Source organism: Artibeus jamaicensis, unplaced genomic scaffold, assembly GCF_021234435.1.
Source record: "Artibeus jamaicensis isolate MK-2021 breed Jamaican fruit bat unplaced genomic scaffold, CSHL_Jam_final contig_387, whole genome shotgun sequence".
NCBI classification, from domain to species: domain Eukaryota; kingdom Metazoa; phylum Chordata; class Mammalia; order Chiroptera; family Phyllostomidae; genus Artibeus; species Artibeus jamaicensis.
The window spans coordinates 10,507,750-10,526,683 of record NW_026521812.1 but is presented as its reverse complement, the minus strand read 5'-3'; the positions used below and the strand labels follow the sequence as shown (position 1 = coordinate 10,526,683).

Sequence of the window (18,934 nt, the reverse complement as noted above, 5' to 3'; positions counted from 1 at the left end):
TGCTCCTTTCTGTCCTGTCGTCTTATCGTGTGACCTTATCTGTCCTTGGATCACTGTCACACTGTTGTAGCTACTGTAGCTTGATGCTTCATCTTCTGTCTGGTAGAACGAGTCTGAGTACTTCCTTTTTCTAGATCAAGAGTATCGTGACTGTCCATACATGTTTTAGAATCAGCTTATAATTTTGACCCCACAGCTTATAATTTTGATCTCTTCAAAAAATAAAAAAGAAGGAGGAGGAGGAGGGGAGAAGGAGAGGAAGAAGGAAGGGGAGAAGGAGGAGAAGAAAAGAAAACCAGAACAGATTTTATTGAAATGGCCTTGAATCTGTAGATCAGTAAGGATTGAATTTACATTTTTACTATATTGAAGCTTTCAATTCAAGAACCTGATATATTCCTTCATTTATTTGCTACTTTTCATTTTCTGAAAAATATTTAGAGTATTTCCCTGTAGAGATATTACACAACTATTGTTAGATTTATTCATACCTGATGTTTTTAATATTGGTATAATATTATTTCTTTGATTAATATTCATGTATTTATTTCAATTATTCCACATTTTTAAACTATACTTATTGAGGTGACATTGCTTAATATGATTACATAGGTTTCAAGTGTACATTTTATATCATTTTCAAATTGCTTGTTACTTGCATATAGAAACATATTTGATTTTTGTGTACTAACCTATTCAACAAATTTGCTAAGTTCACTTATTAACTCTAATAGTGTATCTGTAAATTATTTTGGATTTTCTGTATATACTATTATGCAATCTGCAAGAAATGGGAGTTTTATATCTTCATTTCCAGTTGTTTCATTTTGCTTCTTTGCTTGCATCGACTATGAGCTCTAGTCAATGTTAAATAATGAAAGCAGTGTCTGTTTGCCCCATTTCTAATCTCAAGAAGAAAATTCTCACTATTTCATCATTGAATGTGATGTTTACTGTAGGTTGTCTTGTAGATACCTATCACATTAGGGAAGTTTATATTTCTTCCCACTTTGCTTAGATTTTAGCATGAATGAATGTCGAATTTATTAAATACTTTTTCTGTTGAGATAATCTGTAACTTTTACCCGTATTTTATTATTGTGAGAGTTATATCAATATATTGTTTAATGTTACACCAACCTCATATTTTTAGAATAAACCTTTGATGTTATTTTTTGCATGTAATGTTCAATTTGGTTTGCTAATATTTTGTGTATAATTTTTGCATCTGTGTTTATGAGGAGATAGGTCAGTACTTTTCCTTTCTGACAATATCCTTATCAAGTTGTGGCATCACAATTATGCCGGACTCATAAAACAACCTGAACAGTGATCTCCCCCTTTGCCCGATTCTCTAAGAGAGAATAGTTATGTATTATTGGTGTTTGTCCTTAAATTCTCAGTAGAATTTATCCACAGTGTACCTGGAGCCAAGGTTTTCTATGTGGGGATGTCTTTTTCCTCCACTGCTTTTAAGATACTTTCTTTTCGTTTGGTACTTAGCACTTTAACCTTATTCACCTATGTGTCATTTTCTTTATGTTTACCTTGTCTAGAATTGAGAGAACTTCTGAGATATTTGGTTTGATGTTTTCATTAGTATTTTCAGTAATGAAAGGTATCTAGCACAGTGCTGTGTAATAGATGTTGAGTAAACAAAAAATCATATTTATCAGAAAAGCAACCACCTCCTATACTCACAGATGATAAATTTATGGGAAAATCTGTGATCCTAAAAATGAATCTGTCTCTATCGTATTCTACAAAGTCACCCACGCACAGAAAGTGCTTAGAACAGTGCTTGGCATGTAGGGGGCACCTTACACCTTTCAGTCTTACTGTTACTGATTCCGCTGTGGTGTACTCTTGTCCACCACCACATTAACACGTTCCAGTTTAAAGGAAGTCTGAAATGCCCTGGTATAAAGTGAACAGAAGGCCAAGGCACCTTGTCAACTATCATGACCAACATTTAAAACCAAGACAAAAATCATAAACAACACATTTGATAAATTGAGCTTCAAAGTTCAAGGTTTATGCTTCCTCTCTTCTTTTATCTGGATGATTTAATTAACTGACCTGCCACTTTTCTGGAGCTCTCTTTTACCTGTGTCACTAAATTAATTTCGAGTTATCCCAGGTGGCGAATTAGCCATCCAGCTTGAACATGAAGTGGAAAAGAGTGTCTCTTACTAACACCCTTGGAGATTGTTCCAGATTTAAATAATTTTAATAATTTTATCTTACAAGAATGGCATATTTTTCAGTCAGAAGAATCAGAAAGTGTGTTTTCCAGTGACATCAACAGTAGTATTAGCATAGAACACAACAGAAATTTAAAATACCTTGGTTTTAAATACATTAAGTATATAAAGTTCTACAAATGCAATATAGATGATACATTATTTAAACTGTTAATTGATATTGAAGAATTTTGGTCTTTTGGGGAGATATTTGATATCATGTTACTGATATCATGTTTTTTATAGACCCATACTGCAATATTTATGAATGAAATTATATGATTTCTAGTCTTTGTTTCAAAATAATATGGGAGGGGCCATATGGGTCAGGGCACAGGTAAAAACAAGATTGGCCAGGAGCTGATTGTTGTTGAACCCGGAGAATGAGTACTTAAGGGTTTATAATACCAATCTGCCAACTTTTACATGTGTTTATGATTATGCCTAATAAAAATTTAAAACATTGAATAAAATGTTAAATGAATTAATACCATCAAATTCCAAGTTGCCAGAAGAGGCTGTCAACACAAATTTAATTGCTATATCCTCAAATTCTACAAAAGCAAGACCTATGACTTCAACTACTTTACATAATTTAAGTATAATTATAGGAGCGCAAATGTTTTTTGAATGAATTAGTGAGCTTTATTCTTGTTACTATAATAAGTTACAGTGGATCATTTCCAGCAAATGTCACATACCCACATAAACTATATTTTATTAAAAACTTCTCAGTAGGTAGCACCCTCCAGTCATCAGGATATTTCAAGCAAAAACCTGGACTCATCCTTGATTTCTTTCTCTCCCTCATCCTCCATATCTGATCCATCACCAAAAGCCATTGGGTTTTACTCCTGTAATGAACCTCATCTGCCCACCTCTGGTTCCCTACTTCAGTCTCTGTCTTCTACTGCCTGGACATCTACTGCCACAGCCCGATGCTATTGCCGGGAAGTACATGTGCAATCCTACCCTTCTCCCAACTTCCACTTTTGTTCTTCTACAGTCCATTCTCCAGGAAGAGTCTGAATGAGGTTTTCAGTATAAATCAGAGTATGTCACTCATCATGAAAATCACTCAATGAATCACATTGAACTTAGAATAACAGCAAGGCCTGTGTGTTCTGGGTCATGTAGGATATGTTTCAGTAACTCAGTTCTGTTCTCTGAACAGAGGCGCATCAGGCACACTGGGCACATTCTGCCCTGGGGCCCTTGTCCTTGTTTCCTTTGACTACAGCCTCTCCCTGCAGTTTCACCATTACAGGCCTTTTAGTTCTCAGTTCAAGTTGTTACCCCTCAAAGATACCTTCCTTCATAACAACTGATTACAATCTGCTTGGTTTATTCACTTGTTTATTATGCATTTCCTCCAATAGAAGCCCTGTCTGTTTCCTCATCTCTCCATAGTCCATTACTCTGCCACATCCATAAAAACCACATTTTATTGAAATCTGAGACATGATCCATTGTAGTTGGCAGTATTGTATTATGAGCCACCAAGAAAATTAAAACACTGCAAATTAAACTATGGCACAATGCTAGAGATCATTTATTATAAGGTAATCTTGACTTTTGAGATATTAAAACGTTGGAAAATGCATGCTTGAGTTGATGAAATATGTATCTTTTTAATAAATAAATGAATGTACTTTGCTTAATCATGATGACTCTTTGCCAGTGATCTTTTCGGGAAATTATTCTGAAAAATATCGATAGACATGTAGAGGCCAAGAGATGTAGGCCACAGGTGACATTTTATTATGAAAAGGGAGTTTGCTAGTATGAAGAAGTGTGAGTAATTCAAAGGACTGTATGAGTAACTGTCTCTAACTGCCAGTGACAGCTTATCGGCAGTGATTAAAATTTCTTACTTGCCCTGTGGGCCAGGAAACTTGAATTCTCAACAGACATGTCAGAAGACTCACACTTGTCCTGGAAGCAGATTCTGACCCTGTGCAATAAAAGTAAGGAAGACAAAACAGATGGGGACAAACACGGACTGGGACAGTGAGCAGTGGGAAAATGAGGGAATATGATCATGGTGCTTCTGTTTAGTAAAATATGAGATCATTTGGCTCAGTGTAGTGGAGGAGGGATTTTGGAGCTTTCAGAAAGAAGGAATGGAACAGGCAAAATGCAGAAAATATGAAGGCCTAAGGAAATGGTGTGTTGTATGGAAATGGAGTCGATTTGCAGCAGGTTTGAGAAACAGCGGAGGAGAAGACAAGGTTGGGTGTTAGACGGTAGGCACCCTAAGGTAGTGTAGTAATGAACAGCCCTGCCGGAGGAGTGACAAGGAGACTCCCTCCTTTAAGCTGCCTTGCACTGTTCTGGTCCCTGAAGGATGTTCCATTTCTCTAAGACCTGACCGCTCCTGGCTGGCTGTGAAATTACTGCTGCTATTGTTCTTGTTGACACAGTTAGAATAAATAAATTTATAGGTGAGGGAGGCCAGCTTAGAACATTGGGACCGGGACTAAAAAATTCCAGCTGTTACCCCCTGTAGTATTGCTTCCCAATAGATAAGGGTCATTGGAGATGACCCAAGCGAGCCCATTCTGTGTGGAATGAAATCATCTTCCATACACTGAAACTGAAGTTTTCTATTTTTATAGGAAAAGCATCCAGACTCGTAAGGCGGCTTCATGCTCTGCCTTTGTGCTCTGAGACCAGTTCATATGTACAGTCTTGTCTTCCAAATTCTTACTTTGTACTTCACTCTTTACTGCTCATCATTCAGTCCCTCTAAGGCTGCCATCTTTCAGTTAGTTTGCCTCTTCCTGAGGACAGCATGTATTTCATCCAGTTGGCACGTGGGTATCCCTGCTATGTTGTGCTGTGTTCCCTTTCCCTCCAGGCCTTTACTCATGTTGTTATCTTCTGTCTGCTTGAAACACCTTTAGTCTTGTTTGACTAAGTCCTACTAATCTTAAGATCTCTCTTGAAACCTCACTTCTTCCAAGAAGCCTCTTCTGAACTTCTCAAGTGTGAGTTACCAAGCCTCCCCCATTTCCTGTCGGGCACACTCACCACTTTGTATCACAGTTGCCTCTTTACTGAATAGACACTTGAAATGCTTCAGTCCCTGACGTAGTACCTGGCTCAGAAATGGGCTTGATAAATGTCAACAGAATGTTAAAAGAGGAAACATTTTGTTAATTTTAAAATGTCTTGTATATCTCATTAGGCCAGTTTCTTATATAATATCATATATAATTTTTGTCCATTTAAAAGGTTTTGGAGGACCTCTGTTTTGAGCTATAAGTGAAAATAACTTATGATAAAACATAATAACATTGTTATAACTCTGTAACAAATGTAATAAAACCTGATTGTAATAACTATAGGAAGACTCCTCCAAAAAAGTAGAAAAAAATCATTTGGGGCAAATACTTGAAAAACCTCTATGGACCAGCTTTTGTACAATAGTAGCATAAAATCATGCAGTAATTTACACTTTCAACAGATAGGTATAATTCAAGTTTAACAAAAGACAGACTCTTTCATTTTATTTTCAGCCTGACTTATGTCCTTTACTGGTATTAAATATATTGTTCCATGCAGCCTGAAGCCTGTAGCTTCTTAACCACCTTTCCTCATGTCTCTGCCAGATAAACAGCAAAGTTAAAGGACAAACTACAGTGAGTTTAGAGTTGTTCTTGTTTTTATTGTTTTGGTGGTGATGTTTTTTTTCCCCTGACCATGTAGCTTTTCCCCAGCCCTCCCCCAGTCTTCACAGCAGGCATTGTTCATCAAGGTCAACGTTGTTTCCCCTCTCACAATGTCAGGTTCACCCAGCTGAGAAAGAAATGGTTTAGCACTGTTCACCATTTGGCCTGTCACTGACCCCCTTGCTACATCACAATGAGCAAAAGAGATTATGATGTCATGAATGTAAAGAGCTCTTGTTCACCACTTACACAGAACATTCTAGGTACTCCTTATTCCAAACTAGTCTATTTTCTTTATTGTTTAAACGTTAGTTGTGTTCACACTGTGTGCTTTGACCTTATATTGTAATCTTGAATGGTAGCCATATCCGAATCCCACATGCAGTTTGCATGTAGCGCCCCAGCATATCTTCCCGCTCTCCTGATCAAACTCCGTTGTCATTGGAAGAAATTCATTGTATGAATTACTGAAGTGGTAGCCAGATCTCATTAGGATTTTTTTTTACACTGTTGTGATCGGTTTAGTTGTCTTACTTGTTCCTGTGATTCTGATAAGAACTATTATTATATGTTCTTTACATGGAAGTGTCAGGGAAAATAAAGTTATTTTGGCAATAATGTTTAAATTATTTATATATATATATATATATATTCTCTTTTTTGTCCTTTTAAAATAGTTAAATGTGCCTGTGGTTCAGTGTGAGGTATTCTGTAGTAAGGTTGAAAAATCTGAAACACCTTGTCACCCCAGCTGTTCATTTAATGGTACATTGTCTGAATGCTGTCTCACTGTGGGGTTTCCAGAGAATATGATGATACTTTGCTTCTTTGGTGAGCCTATGGTTCAGGTCATTGAAGTTCACAAATATTATAATGATATGGAATGCTTAAACATGCTATAAATCATTTTGGAAACATGATTAACTATTTTTGATACTGTTCAACATATGTACCAAAGTGATTACCATTTACTATGTTAGGAATCATAAAAAACAACAGGGAATTATTTACTATAATCATGAAGTTAAAAATACTATATGAACAAAAAGAAGAGAGACATAATAACCAATGTCTTTCACTTTCTCTCCCATTTGCTCTTTCACTCAGGTACAACTTGGCCAAGTAGAAATCAAATGCCCTATCACAGAATGCTTTGAATTCCTGGAGGAAACAACGGTTATCTATAACTTAACACATGAAGACTCCATCAAATATAAATACTTCTTAGAACTTGGCCGTATTGATTCCAGCACCAAGCCATGTCCTCAATGCAAGCACTTTACAACCTTCAAGAAAAAAGGACATATTCCCACCCCTTCCAGATCAGAAAGCAAATACAAAGTAAGCATGTTCACCAGAATTGTGGGTTAGATGTCACATGATGGGAGCAGCCAGATTAGGCCAACTTGTGGTGGGCATTAAATGGGCTTCCTTCCTTTACCGGAGTCTAAGGTGAGTGTATATTGGCTCTGATTCTGAAAACACATGTTGTGGGGAGGCCGATGATAAGAGAGAACTCTTTAGGGTTTAATGAAGGTTTTTCTTTGACTTTAACCATGTTTCACATTCATCTAGTAGCATAATTAAAAGGCTAATTCTTAAAGTTATTGTCCTTACTATTACTAAATGTTAAATAAAGATTGAGATTCTTTTTAAATTTAGTATAAGTTTGACTTGTTCAGTAGACCCAGTGTGAATCCTCTCTGGCTCTGTCTGTATGTAATAAGTGAAAATAGTATAAACTGCTATTGATTCATTTATTCAGCAAATACAAACTATCGCCATATGTGAGGCACTGTGCTAGGTTAGATGGGGATACACAGGCAAATGTGACATGATTCTTGCTCCAAAAAGTGTCTAATGAGGGTGAGAGACACATGCTCTAAAATGACAGTTCAATGATTAGTCAAAAAGCAAAATCAGACAAACCAAACATGAAACCCATCACACTTGTGCTCTGAAAACTCTGATAGAGAAGTGGGGTCAGGATGTCAGGAGAGGCTTCAGAGAGAAGATGCATTCCCAGGCAGGTAAACGGGTAAGCAGTGGAGAGCATTTCCGAGCAAGAGATGAGTCCATGCTGAGGCCTGGAGACCGAGACAGGCGTGTGGGAAACAAATGCTTGGTGGAACTTGCTGATAGTAGGGAACAGGCAGCCAGGCAGGTGTTTAAGAGCAGATCCTGCACAGTCTTTTACGCTGCGTTTAGAAGTAAGTTTGAATGGAATTCTGGAGGCAGTACGGAGAGATCCTTCTCTGGCAGCAGTAATAGAGGCTGTCACCGGAGGGCACACTGAAGGCAGGCAAACCTGAGGTAGCCACTGTGGGAGCATGTCAGTGATTCACAGCCTTGACTGCACGTTGGAATCACCTGGAGAGCCTGTAGACACACTGGGGCCCCAAGCCCACCCCAGGATAATTGTCTAGCAAATTTTCGAGACTCACTACGTGACTCTAAGGTGCAGCAGAATTGGAACGTTTGCAGTAAATGCAGTGGAAAAATGATGAGGCCCGTGGCAGTAGTTGTCATCGTTGCCATTGCAGCAGAATGGCAGGATGAAGTGGTTTCAAAGGCTGTTTGAAGTCATCTCCTTTGAAGGTAAGTTCCCACCAATGTTCCATGGCTTGGAAGCAGCGCCGGCTACATTATTCATTCTGTAGCTTTGAGGGGATTATGGTTTAGCAAGTAGTTTCCTCTACCATCTATCATTTGGGTTGTAGGTAAGAAGAGAAGCAGGGAGCAACTGGATCAAGATCTGAAATCTAATAAACTCTGTGTTTTGTTTTGTTTATCTTTGATGAGCAGAAAAGAGAAATTGCTTTGGGGAGAGAAGAATTCAGTACAAAATTTATTGATTATGAAGCAGTTAAAATCCAGAGGAATGGGTGAGGAGTGGAAATCTAATATGAAGTTTAAACATTAAGCCATTTTCAAGAAAAATAAAGCTGCTACAGAATTAGAGGATGACTGTGGTTGTTAATCTTCTTTTATAGAATATATAAAACAGAATATGTAAATAATCCCTGTGTTGTATATCATACAGAATTTCTGGGGCTAATTCAAACAATTTCTGAAACAGTTATTTGACTATTTAGTGTAATATTTACATAACATTTTTCATCATTAAACTCCCAGTGCTCACATGAACATGAACTACCTGATTTACATGTCTTGTGCCGGTCTGGATGTTATGAGTAGGGACACGGATACTCCAACAAATGAACTGCAACAGTCATGATTACAGCAGCACCCTACGCTGAGACTAAGATCTTTGTTCTTTGCAGTGAACCAATGACTGTTTTTTAGATTTTCTGTATTTTTAATCCCATTTTCCCTAAACAGAGCCCACTTCCAAATTGATATAGTTTATCCAACTTTAAGAGAAGTGAATTCAAGTACTCAAATGCTGAATTAGGAAAACAAGTAAGATTGCACTAATGTGTAACATGTCTGAGCAATTTAAAATCTCTTTATAATGTTGTTTACAGCTAAAGAAGGTTTTGTATCTATTGATAAAACCTTTGTAATGTATATTTTGATACTATTCTTTTTGACTCATTGAGTTACAATATCTTCATCCAAAATATTATACTTTGGGCATTCATTATGGCTTCTGCTGTCAATTCAGATGCATTTAGCATAGAAGACTAAAGTTGCTTGGTTCTGGATAGTGTGGCTCAGTGGATTGGGTGCTGGCCTGTGAACCAAAGGGTGGCTGGTTCGATTCCCAGTCAGGGTACATGCCTGGCTTGTGAGCCAGGTGCCTAGTCTAGGGCACGCAAGAGGCAACCACACACTGATGTTCCTCCCCCACTCTTTCTCTCTCCCTTCCCCTCTCTCTAAAGCTAAATAAATAAAAACTTTTTAAAAATTTGCTTGAAAATATCACAACTATTTTAGAGCAAGAAACACCTTTGATTATATCTCACATGAAATTTGTGACCTAAAGTACCGTATTTTGGATTTCATTTGAATAGTTTTTTTTAAATACCACTTGTTAATTTTTTTGTGCTGAGCAGATAGAAAAGGTGTAAACTGACTATATCAACAAACAGTAACAAGAACTCTCAGGTGCCAGTTTATGCTTCCAGCCTTTTAGTCAACATCTCTCTTCTGGCAAAAGTTTGAATAAATAGAGCTTTTCATTATGTTCTGAACTCTGTCAAACTCATACGATATCAAATATAACAAGTACATTCCTGAACTGAGAGGTTTCCATTGAGACAACCTTGGCTCTGATCAAATCCAGTTGTTTTCAGTCATAATATTTTTCTGCTTGTCCTGTCAACTCTTCTATGAGGCCAAAAACTTTTACCATTCCATTTCTGCAAGGTTAATTTTATTTCCCCATTAGAAATCTAATTTCTAACCTAAACAGTTCCTATAATTTATTAATTCAACTCCAACTGCATATCAGTAGAGGGAGGAAGTTGGTGGTGGGGAAATAAAAAAGGTGAGGTTGCGGCTCTAATGGCACTTGTGTGGTGCCTGGGGACGGACACATCAGCAGCACCGGCAGTTTTTCTTCATAGCAGTTATCGTCTGGATTCAGTGGTGTATTCATATAAACGTGGATGGAAAATACTGAGAGCATAGAAAACGAAGGATAGGAGAGATTGGGAAGGCTTCATTAAAGAGTAAACATGTTAAATCAAACCTTGAACATTTGAATTTGTCAAGGTGGAAAAGGTAGGCAAAGCATTTAGTTTTGAAGCAGATTGAAACTCTCAACCTGCCACGTATTAGCTCTGTAACCTTGAGTACAGTTTCTACCTCATTTACTGGTAAATGCATAAGTGTGTAGTAAGGATTAAATGAGGTCACACATATAAAGTTCTTAGCACCATCTCTGACACATCCTAAGTGCTGTTGACACATGCTAGAAGTTATTGTGCTTGTCCTCATTTTTGGCAATGGCAGCAGAATGAGCAACCCTAAATTATTGGGAAGGGGATGGAGGAATCCAAAAGAATAGAGGTGGAATAAAAGACTGGGTGGCTGTTGGATGCTGGGAGTAAAGGAAAGATGAAATTGGGTCTTGAGGAAGAAGAGTGGGTTTGAGAGGTGGAAAACTAACTCAGTTTAAAATGTGTTAATAATTTTAAGTTTGAAGACCCTTTGGGGCACCAAAGAGATTTCCAGGAAAGCAGTAATATTTGGGGGAGGGAGGGCAGGGCGAATGATGATCATCGAATTCCCAGAAATGAAAAGAGTATCTTTGGGGAAGTAGGGAATATTATAGTTTTTCCAGGAAGAGAGAAGAGGATTAAAAATGATTAAATAGAATTATTTTACTGAAGTATGGACAGTTCTAGGTTTCCTTCTTATTTGCAGGTTTAAACCAAGAAATGATCCCCCTTTTCATGTGGATTTGAAGCGTGTTGAAGGGCATACATAAGTCAACGGAGGAAACACATTAGCAGTGATTCTCTTTATGGTTTCCTTGAGGCAAAACAAATAATAATCTCCAGTATTCTTCCCACAAACATTAAACAAAACCTCAGTAAATCACAAAATGTCATCTTGACTCATTGTAATGTACCAGAAAAAAGCCAATATCCCGGGAAAGTTGCTGTGTTCTTACTTTATATGTTTAGCACTCTTGTTTCTCTCTTCTAAGTATAAACCTTCTGACTTGCAATTGCATTTTACAAATAACATTCCTTCCTCAAGTGATAAAGAAAACTTTTCTAAGGTCTTTAAGAATATAATCAAATCAATGGGTTTGCTATTCTTAATTGATATACTTTAAATAATGCTGAAGTGAAAGGCTGAACTCAGGTAATACTGATTTGACCCTCTTCCTGCGTCTGTTACTGACCCTTCGCTGACTTCTCCTCCTGTAGTCTAGAAAGTGCCCCTTTGGAATGGTTTTCCAGACCCCTTACCACCTCGATTTCTATTTACATTTGGCCTAAGGTTGGCATTGGCAGAAGCTGGAAAGATAAGGAGAGAATAGTAGAGGCACTACTTTTTCGCTCTCTTCCTGGGTCAGTGCGAAACTCTGGCAGCATCTCTACGTGACCCTAGCTGTGTCCTCCTCCATGTTCCTTATTCCCACTGGGCTCCAGAAACTTCTTTACTCCCTTTGCTTTTTGGCCCTATAATGGCAATGGCTGCCCACTTTTTCTGCTTCTGGGGGCCTATCAATTTTCTGTTTGTTCAAATACCAGCTGTACCTCTTCAGTTGTACTTCTGATAAATAATTTGCATGTATGCATAAATTAAATAGATGAATGGATGAATGAATGAACAGTACTTAAGCTTCCTTCTCATGAAGATGTTCGAGATTTTTTCCATATATAAAAATGTTTAAAGCTTTCCCAGGTAAGTATAGGCAGTGTGTTGCTCTGCTTTTCATTTTTTCTGATACCATCACTTTTAGTTGATAGTGTTTGCAAATTGAGAATTAGATTATGCATCAGTCTTGCAAGATCAGTTTAGTTTATGATCCACACTGTTTTCTTGGCCTTAATGCATCATTGATGTCAGGAGCTGATAGAAAAATAAACGTTTGTTAAATGATTGTTGCTAGCATAAATTTGTGAGGGAGTGAAAGGTGAAGTCATCTAGCCCAGTTTAAAGAAGACAGCTTAAACAAATGGAGTGTTATATATGTTACCTTTGAAAATTATATATCATACAGCTATGAGGCAGTGCTCCTAAACTTTGTTAGGATGCATTTCTCCCTGTAGTTACTAATGACATGCTTTGTTAAAGTTGTTCTTTGTTGCTTTCTTGATAGACAAGTTAGCCATAATATATTATAGAGTCTTTACCTGTGCTTGAATTTCTAATAGCAAAAGCCAAATATTGGGATTCGTTTGATATTTTAGCCTACCTCTGACAACGAAAAAGTACAATCATTATAACAATCAAGACTCACAACTACCCTAAATTGACCTGCAGTGGGCCTGGGAACTGTTCGTGTGTGTTTTCTTCACTGTATCACATCGTTCCCTTGGATCTTCAGCACGAGAGACACATGAAGAACCTCTCTGATGGCCTGCGGAATAGTGGGTAGAAAATTAAGCCAGGCTGGGGCTCACTGTAAAGTGGCCTAGAAGAGGTTAGAACTGTGCATTTTCCACCAGCCACACTCTGTATTCTTCCTCAGCCACATTTACCCTCTTTGGTCTGTGAGGGAACCTAACACTGTGCAGGAATCCTCTCTACTAAATGCCTCCTGAGTAGCCCAGGCACAATTGAACACTTTTGTCCCTGCTCGGTCCCCAACCCTTAAGAAAGTTTCTGTTTCATTTTCCAGCCTAGTTTCAGTGATGCTGTGAAAAATCAAGGGGTGGGTAACTTGGCCAAATTTGGACAGTGGTCAGGGAGCGGTGCTTCGTGACGCCCATGCGTTACTGGCACTGCCGTCAGGGAGAAATCCCCAAGTAGGAGGTCAAGCCTTAGGGGATAAGAATCAAGACAAAAGAAAAAAACTCCAAGTGAGACAAAAACTAACTCATAGATACAGAGAACACATTGGTGGTTACCCAAGGGGAAGTGGGTTTGGGGTAAAAAGGAGTTCAAAATGTTGAGGGGTGTCAGTTGTATGGTAAAGGATGGTGAGTAGATTTTGGTGGTGATCACTTTGTAGTGTATGTCAGACTGCAGTGGTGCACATCTGAAACATACAGTGATCAGCAAGCAGTCAAACCACGCTTTCCCATGTGGAGAACCTCCCTCCTCTGCCGTCTTGCTTTAGGATTTGACCTCTTAGGGAAGGAGACAGTGCTTGCTTGAACATCAAAGACTTCTTTTTCTCATCTTTCTAATACCGTGCATTTCTTCAGATTCTTCTCCTCTTCAAGAAAACCATATTACATTGTTAAAAACTTTTTATAACTTTGAGACCTGTCTATTTACATACTGGTCAGTCTCTTTAGGCAAACCCTTGTCTGACAGCCTTAAGTTTTCCATGTTGCATATGAGGAGTTTTGGGGACCACAGTGTGTTTTGAGAGAAACAGCGAGAGTGTAGGTAGGTGCATTAATGTAAGACTAATTGGACCCAGTTTGGGACATGTCGGCAATTCTCGGGGTCAAGCCAGCTGAAGTGACATCTCTGTCTGAGCTACGCTAGAACTCTTGCTATTCTCCACTATACCGTGTGCTCTCAAGCCTCTGTGGTGGGTCCTGAAGTGTGACCCCATCACTCTTCCCAGGGACCTTCCACTCATACTTTGAGGCCCTGTTCTCTCTGAACTCTACCCTCTAGCCTTCCCTGAAGCATCTTTCCCACAGCACCCACTTGATGGCAGTTACTACATGGTTAGTTACCTCTCTGAGCTTATGTCTATCTCCCTTCAGTAAATTCCTTGAGGACAAGTATTTACATTATTTTTATGGGTCTAAAACCAGGATACTTAGTATACCTGTTGCTTGAAGATGCTCAATGAATATTTGTCTTATAAGCAAGTGAATTGATGAATATGTCTTATTATTGAGTATTTGTCTTAGCCTGAAGTTCTAAAAAAGCAAATTATTCTTGGAAACTGGGTTAGCTTATATTTGAAATGCTAAATTCACACGTGAATGCTGTCTAATATTTTGAGTTTGATAGGCAGTGAGTTTGTGATTTATTTAAAATAATGCTTGGGTTGGCCAAAACATTTATTTTTCCCCATAAGTTGTCTCTAGTAGTGCTTAGTTGTCTTTAACTTCACTTGAAACAACATTGTTAGATTGTTATTGTGACAGCTGCTATATCAGTGTGCATTAAAAAAAACATCAAAATCAATGAATTTTTGTGTAGCTATTTTAATATTAAAGATAGAAGAAAATACAGAACATTTTCAGCATATTATGTTTCATTATTTCAAGAAGGTAAAAATGCAACTGAAATGCAAAAAGATTTGTCAATGTATGGAGAAAGTGCTGTGAGTGATCAAATGTGTCAAAAGTGATTCGCAAAGTTTCATGCTGGAGATTTCTCGCTGGACAGTGCTCCACCATCGGGTAGACCAGTTGAAACTGGTAGTGGTCAAATCAAGACATTAACTGAGAACAATCAGTGCTATAGCACATCGGGGATAGCCAACATACTCAACATATTCAGTAAAATTATTGGTGAAAATGAAACATGTGTCTTCTATGTTATAGAAAAAAAACCACAGAGACTTTTTTGCCAACCCAATGTGTACATTAAGAGTGTATAGAATTTAGACACAGAAAGATTTAATTGAAGTGCTCTTTGACTTTAAATTTTTTTATTTTGTGGGTTATTTTTTTATTTGGCATGATGAACTGTCAAGAGAAAATACCATTTGCTTAGGTAAAGTGAGTTGGTTTAACCCGTCATCTGAGTGTTATTGTAGCCCAGATTTCTGGAAGAACTAAAGGAATTCAAAAGTTAAAAATACAATATAAAGCTATTTTACATTTCATGGATTCTGGGACAAGTTAAGATTCCTAACTCTGATAACTTTATTCTTGAAACATTTTCATCCCTGTCTCTTATAGAAGAGTTTGCACATTAATCATGATGCTCAGTAAAATGTCATGTTAGTAAAATATTTGGTAAACATCATCTGCTAACTTAAGAAGTAATATCATCTCAGTCGCTGCTCATAAATTAGATGTGTTGGCTTTTCTTTGAATTCCTGCAATGGTAGCCAGTATAATTTACTGAGCACCTTCCATGTGCCAGAAACTCTGTGCTGCTTAACTCAAGAAATACAGGATGAATGAGGCGCAGCCTTCACCCTCAGTGAACTTGCAGGCCGTTAGGGAGATTGGACATCTACACATTCTGTAAGACAGATATCGAATCTGGTTGGTATGAGCAGGGAAGGCATCGTGAAGCAAGCAGCATTTGATCCGGGTAAGATTTCAGTAGACAGATTGTGTTCGTTGGACTTTCTCCAATTACAAGAAGCAGAGATGTCCTCTCTCAAGCTATGTCAGTTAAGGAGGTTTACTGTAAGGCTCCACAGGAAGCCGGAGGGCAGGAAAGCTGTCTCAGCAACCACCCTGCAGACCTCATAGAAAATTGGACCCTGGCAGTGGTAGCATGAGGACCCCTTTATTGCCTCACTAGCCATGACTGCTGTTCCCCGTTCTCCTGTGATCTTCACTATGGTCACTAAGCTGTCCTCTGTCTTTGCCTTCACAGCGAAGGTAGAGTGTGTGTATCACCATTTTACTCCTCAAGAAAAAATGTCTAACTTGGCTACTATCTATTCAACAGTAGGTGCCCAACTACACAAAGCACATGCAGCCACCTTGTAAGCTGCTTTCCAGCAACTGGACACCTGTTTTGGGCATAGGAGCTCCTTCCTGGTGTAGATTAGTTGTGGCCATTAAGATGGAGTCACATGGTACAGAGCAGTGCTTCTCAAAATTCAGCGTGTCTATTGGGGACCTCGCTAAATGCAGCTCTGAGTCAGGAGGTCTGGGGTGTGGCGCAATTCTTTGTTTCCAGCAAGCTCCCAGGTGATGCTGGTGGTGCTGCTCCCCAGACTACACCTTCACGGCAAAGATGGACAATGGTGACCTCTGTGTGAATAGAAGTGCTCAGAGGGCAGGCCCTCCGTGGAGAATTTGTAGTTGTGAGATGGCATTTCATATGGAGGAGTAAGTGCAAAGCAGTAATGGAGGGAGATGCAGTGGTGATGCCTTCATGGGTGTTATGTAAGGCCGGTTTGGAACATGGTTAAGGTCAGAATGCATAAGGCATCTTCAGACCAAAAGGTGGGTATTTAGACCATTCAGGTGCAGTCTCTGAATAACAGAGTGATGGAAGTGGGCTATTAGTCCCTTCATTTCTTAATTCAAAGCAAAGAAATAGTTTAATATTTGCAGTGAGAGACAGTAAACAATAGAGCCTGAATTTGAATTACTCATCCTTCCTTGAGAAATAAAAGCAGAACTCCTTTGACAGGTTTGTCATCAAGTCTGTGTCAATGGCAAGGATTGGCAGTAGGATCTGCAGTAGCATTTAATAGCCAGTGTCCCTGGTATTGGCACCAAGTGTCCGATGCCTTATCATTCTGGGACCTTAGGAGAATAATACATTTCTAATTGTCTTCATTAGAGATTTGTAGATATGATAGTTCAGCCCTCGGTCCCAAATATTCTTGAACCATTATAATGCCTAACTTCCATAGAGTTAAATCCCAGTTTCAAAGTGCCATTACATTCATTCCTCTATTCATTTCATAAATGTAATCTAAGACTGACATTTAAAACCAGCAAGTTATTTGTATTTGATGCTGTTAGAGTCCAGTGATTTATAATTATGAGTAATGTCTAGTGTAACAGAACTGAATTAAGTATTTAGACCCATCTGACATAATGGCGCAGATACTTGAGGAAAAGCAAAATCTTTCGATATCTTCCTCATTTCATTCATTACATTTCAAAATTGAATTTATTCAGGCCCCTTGTAATATTTAGATATTCGTGGTTCAGTGACAGAGGAAAATGATCATGTTGTATTCTTTTATCATCTGGAACTCACACATTGTAACTCTTACTTTAAATATGACTTATTTACACTTTAATGATCAGAAAAGTCAAAGGTGGTTAAGTGACTAACTAGTAACATCTCTTTTTCTAAAAAGTCCAAGGGTTATCTTAATTTATGTGAGAAAAATCTTGAAAAGATTTTTAAATTTCCCCTTATGTTGGTAATCCTGGTAAATTCTTACTTACCGGATACTTTAATCACATGACCTTTGACTTCTACAGTTTGGTTTTCAGTCATCAAAGAAAGAATGCTGTTTAGTGTGAGAAACAGTTTTGGCACAGTGAAAAAAATTCTAGCCTTGGAGCCAGACATTTTGTTGACATTTCTTTTTAACACATACTTGCTATATTAATTGGGTCAAGCTATTTAATCTCTGAGCCCTGTGTTCCCCCTTCTGTAAACATGTGGTGTTCTTACCTACTTTGCAACATTATTTTGTGATAATATTAAGTAATGTGTGTATTGCAACAGTATAAACATTACCATATGACATAATGGCAAAAAGTAAATAAAACATGAAGATTTTTAACTTTTCTGACAAAAATTATTTTGTTATGATATAAATCAAAAAGACAAGTACTTTTGTTACTTCATATTTGCATGGGAAGAACAGTATTCATGACATAGTAACAACTGAAGTGCTTTGAGTTATAAAAGGAAGAGTCATTGTTATAATTGCCCCTCAATTAATGTGTATATTGGAACCACCATTGTCAAGAGTAGTTTTTCAAAAAAAGTAAGTAATGATTTTGTATAGCTTACGGAAAGAAATTCTAACCGATTTTCAAAAAGTGTAGTCAGTAAATGCACGTATGTTACAGTGAAGTAGTTCATATGCAGGAGCTCAGAGAAGACTAGTCAGTTATCAGTATTGTTCATAGTTAGACATTTCATTAAGTCACTGTAATCAAACGGGTCTAGGAAAGTCAGGTTATGTTCATATGTCTTCAGAGGGTGAGGACCAGAAACACTGTGTGAGAAGGAGATACCCACTGTCATTCAAAGGAAAGGAAGTCAGATAAAGTCTTCCATGTCACGTGGAAGACATATTTTCAGTGAACGCACACACACTGTCACATGTACTGCCACACGATGAAAATACAAAGACATCTTTCTGATGGTTTCCTAGCTAACAGGCCACAGAACCCTCAAGACTGATATATTTCTAATAAGACCATTTGTGTTATTTTTTTATAATTAAAAAAGGATTGTCCATTATTTTAGGCAGAGCTTCGTGGTAGATGATGGTATAGCAGTTTGTTCTCAGTGCTTTTTTATTTGTTGAAGCATCTGTGAGGTTCTGATTTTTATAAAAGTCAATGAAGCCATTGACAAGAAGTGCAATGGAAGTGCCTGGGAAATTGGGTCAAGAGAAAGACAAATTTAAGGGCAGCCTGAGTGTGTGGAGTTGGGGCATCGTGAACCTTCAGGTTTTATTCTGTGTTTCAGTCTAGGGGAAAGCCTTAAGACCAAATTGATTTCCAGGATGTCCTAAGTGTTTAATTTTAGCATAGCATACAAAGTATAGCATAACTTATAGCTAAG

General features: G+C 38.0%; 1 protein-coding gene across 1 annotated transcript in view; it reads left to right on the top strand.

The window, feature by feature from the left end:
- Positions 1-18,934, top strand: part of RNF217 (ring finger protein 217) — a 112,697-nt gene that overhangs the window by 66,268 nt on the left and 27,495 nt on the right. The window contains exon 2 of the mRNA XM_037139640.2: positions 7,025-7,258. Coding sequence (XP_036995535.2) covers positions 7,025-7,258 — 234 coding nt within the window. The remainder of the gene's footprint in view (positions 1-7,024; positions 7,259-18,934) is intronic.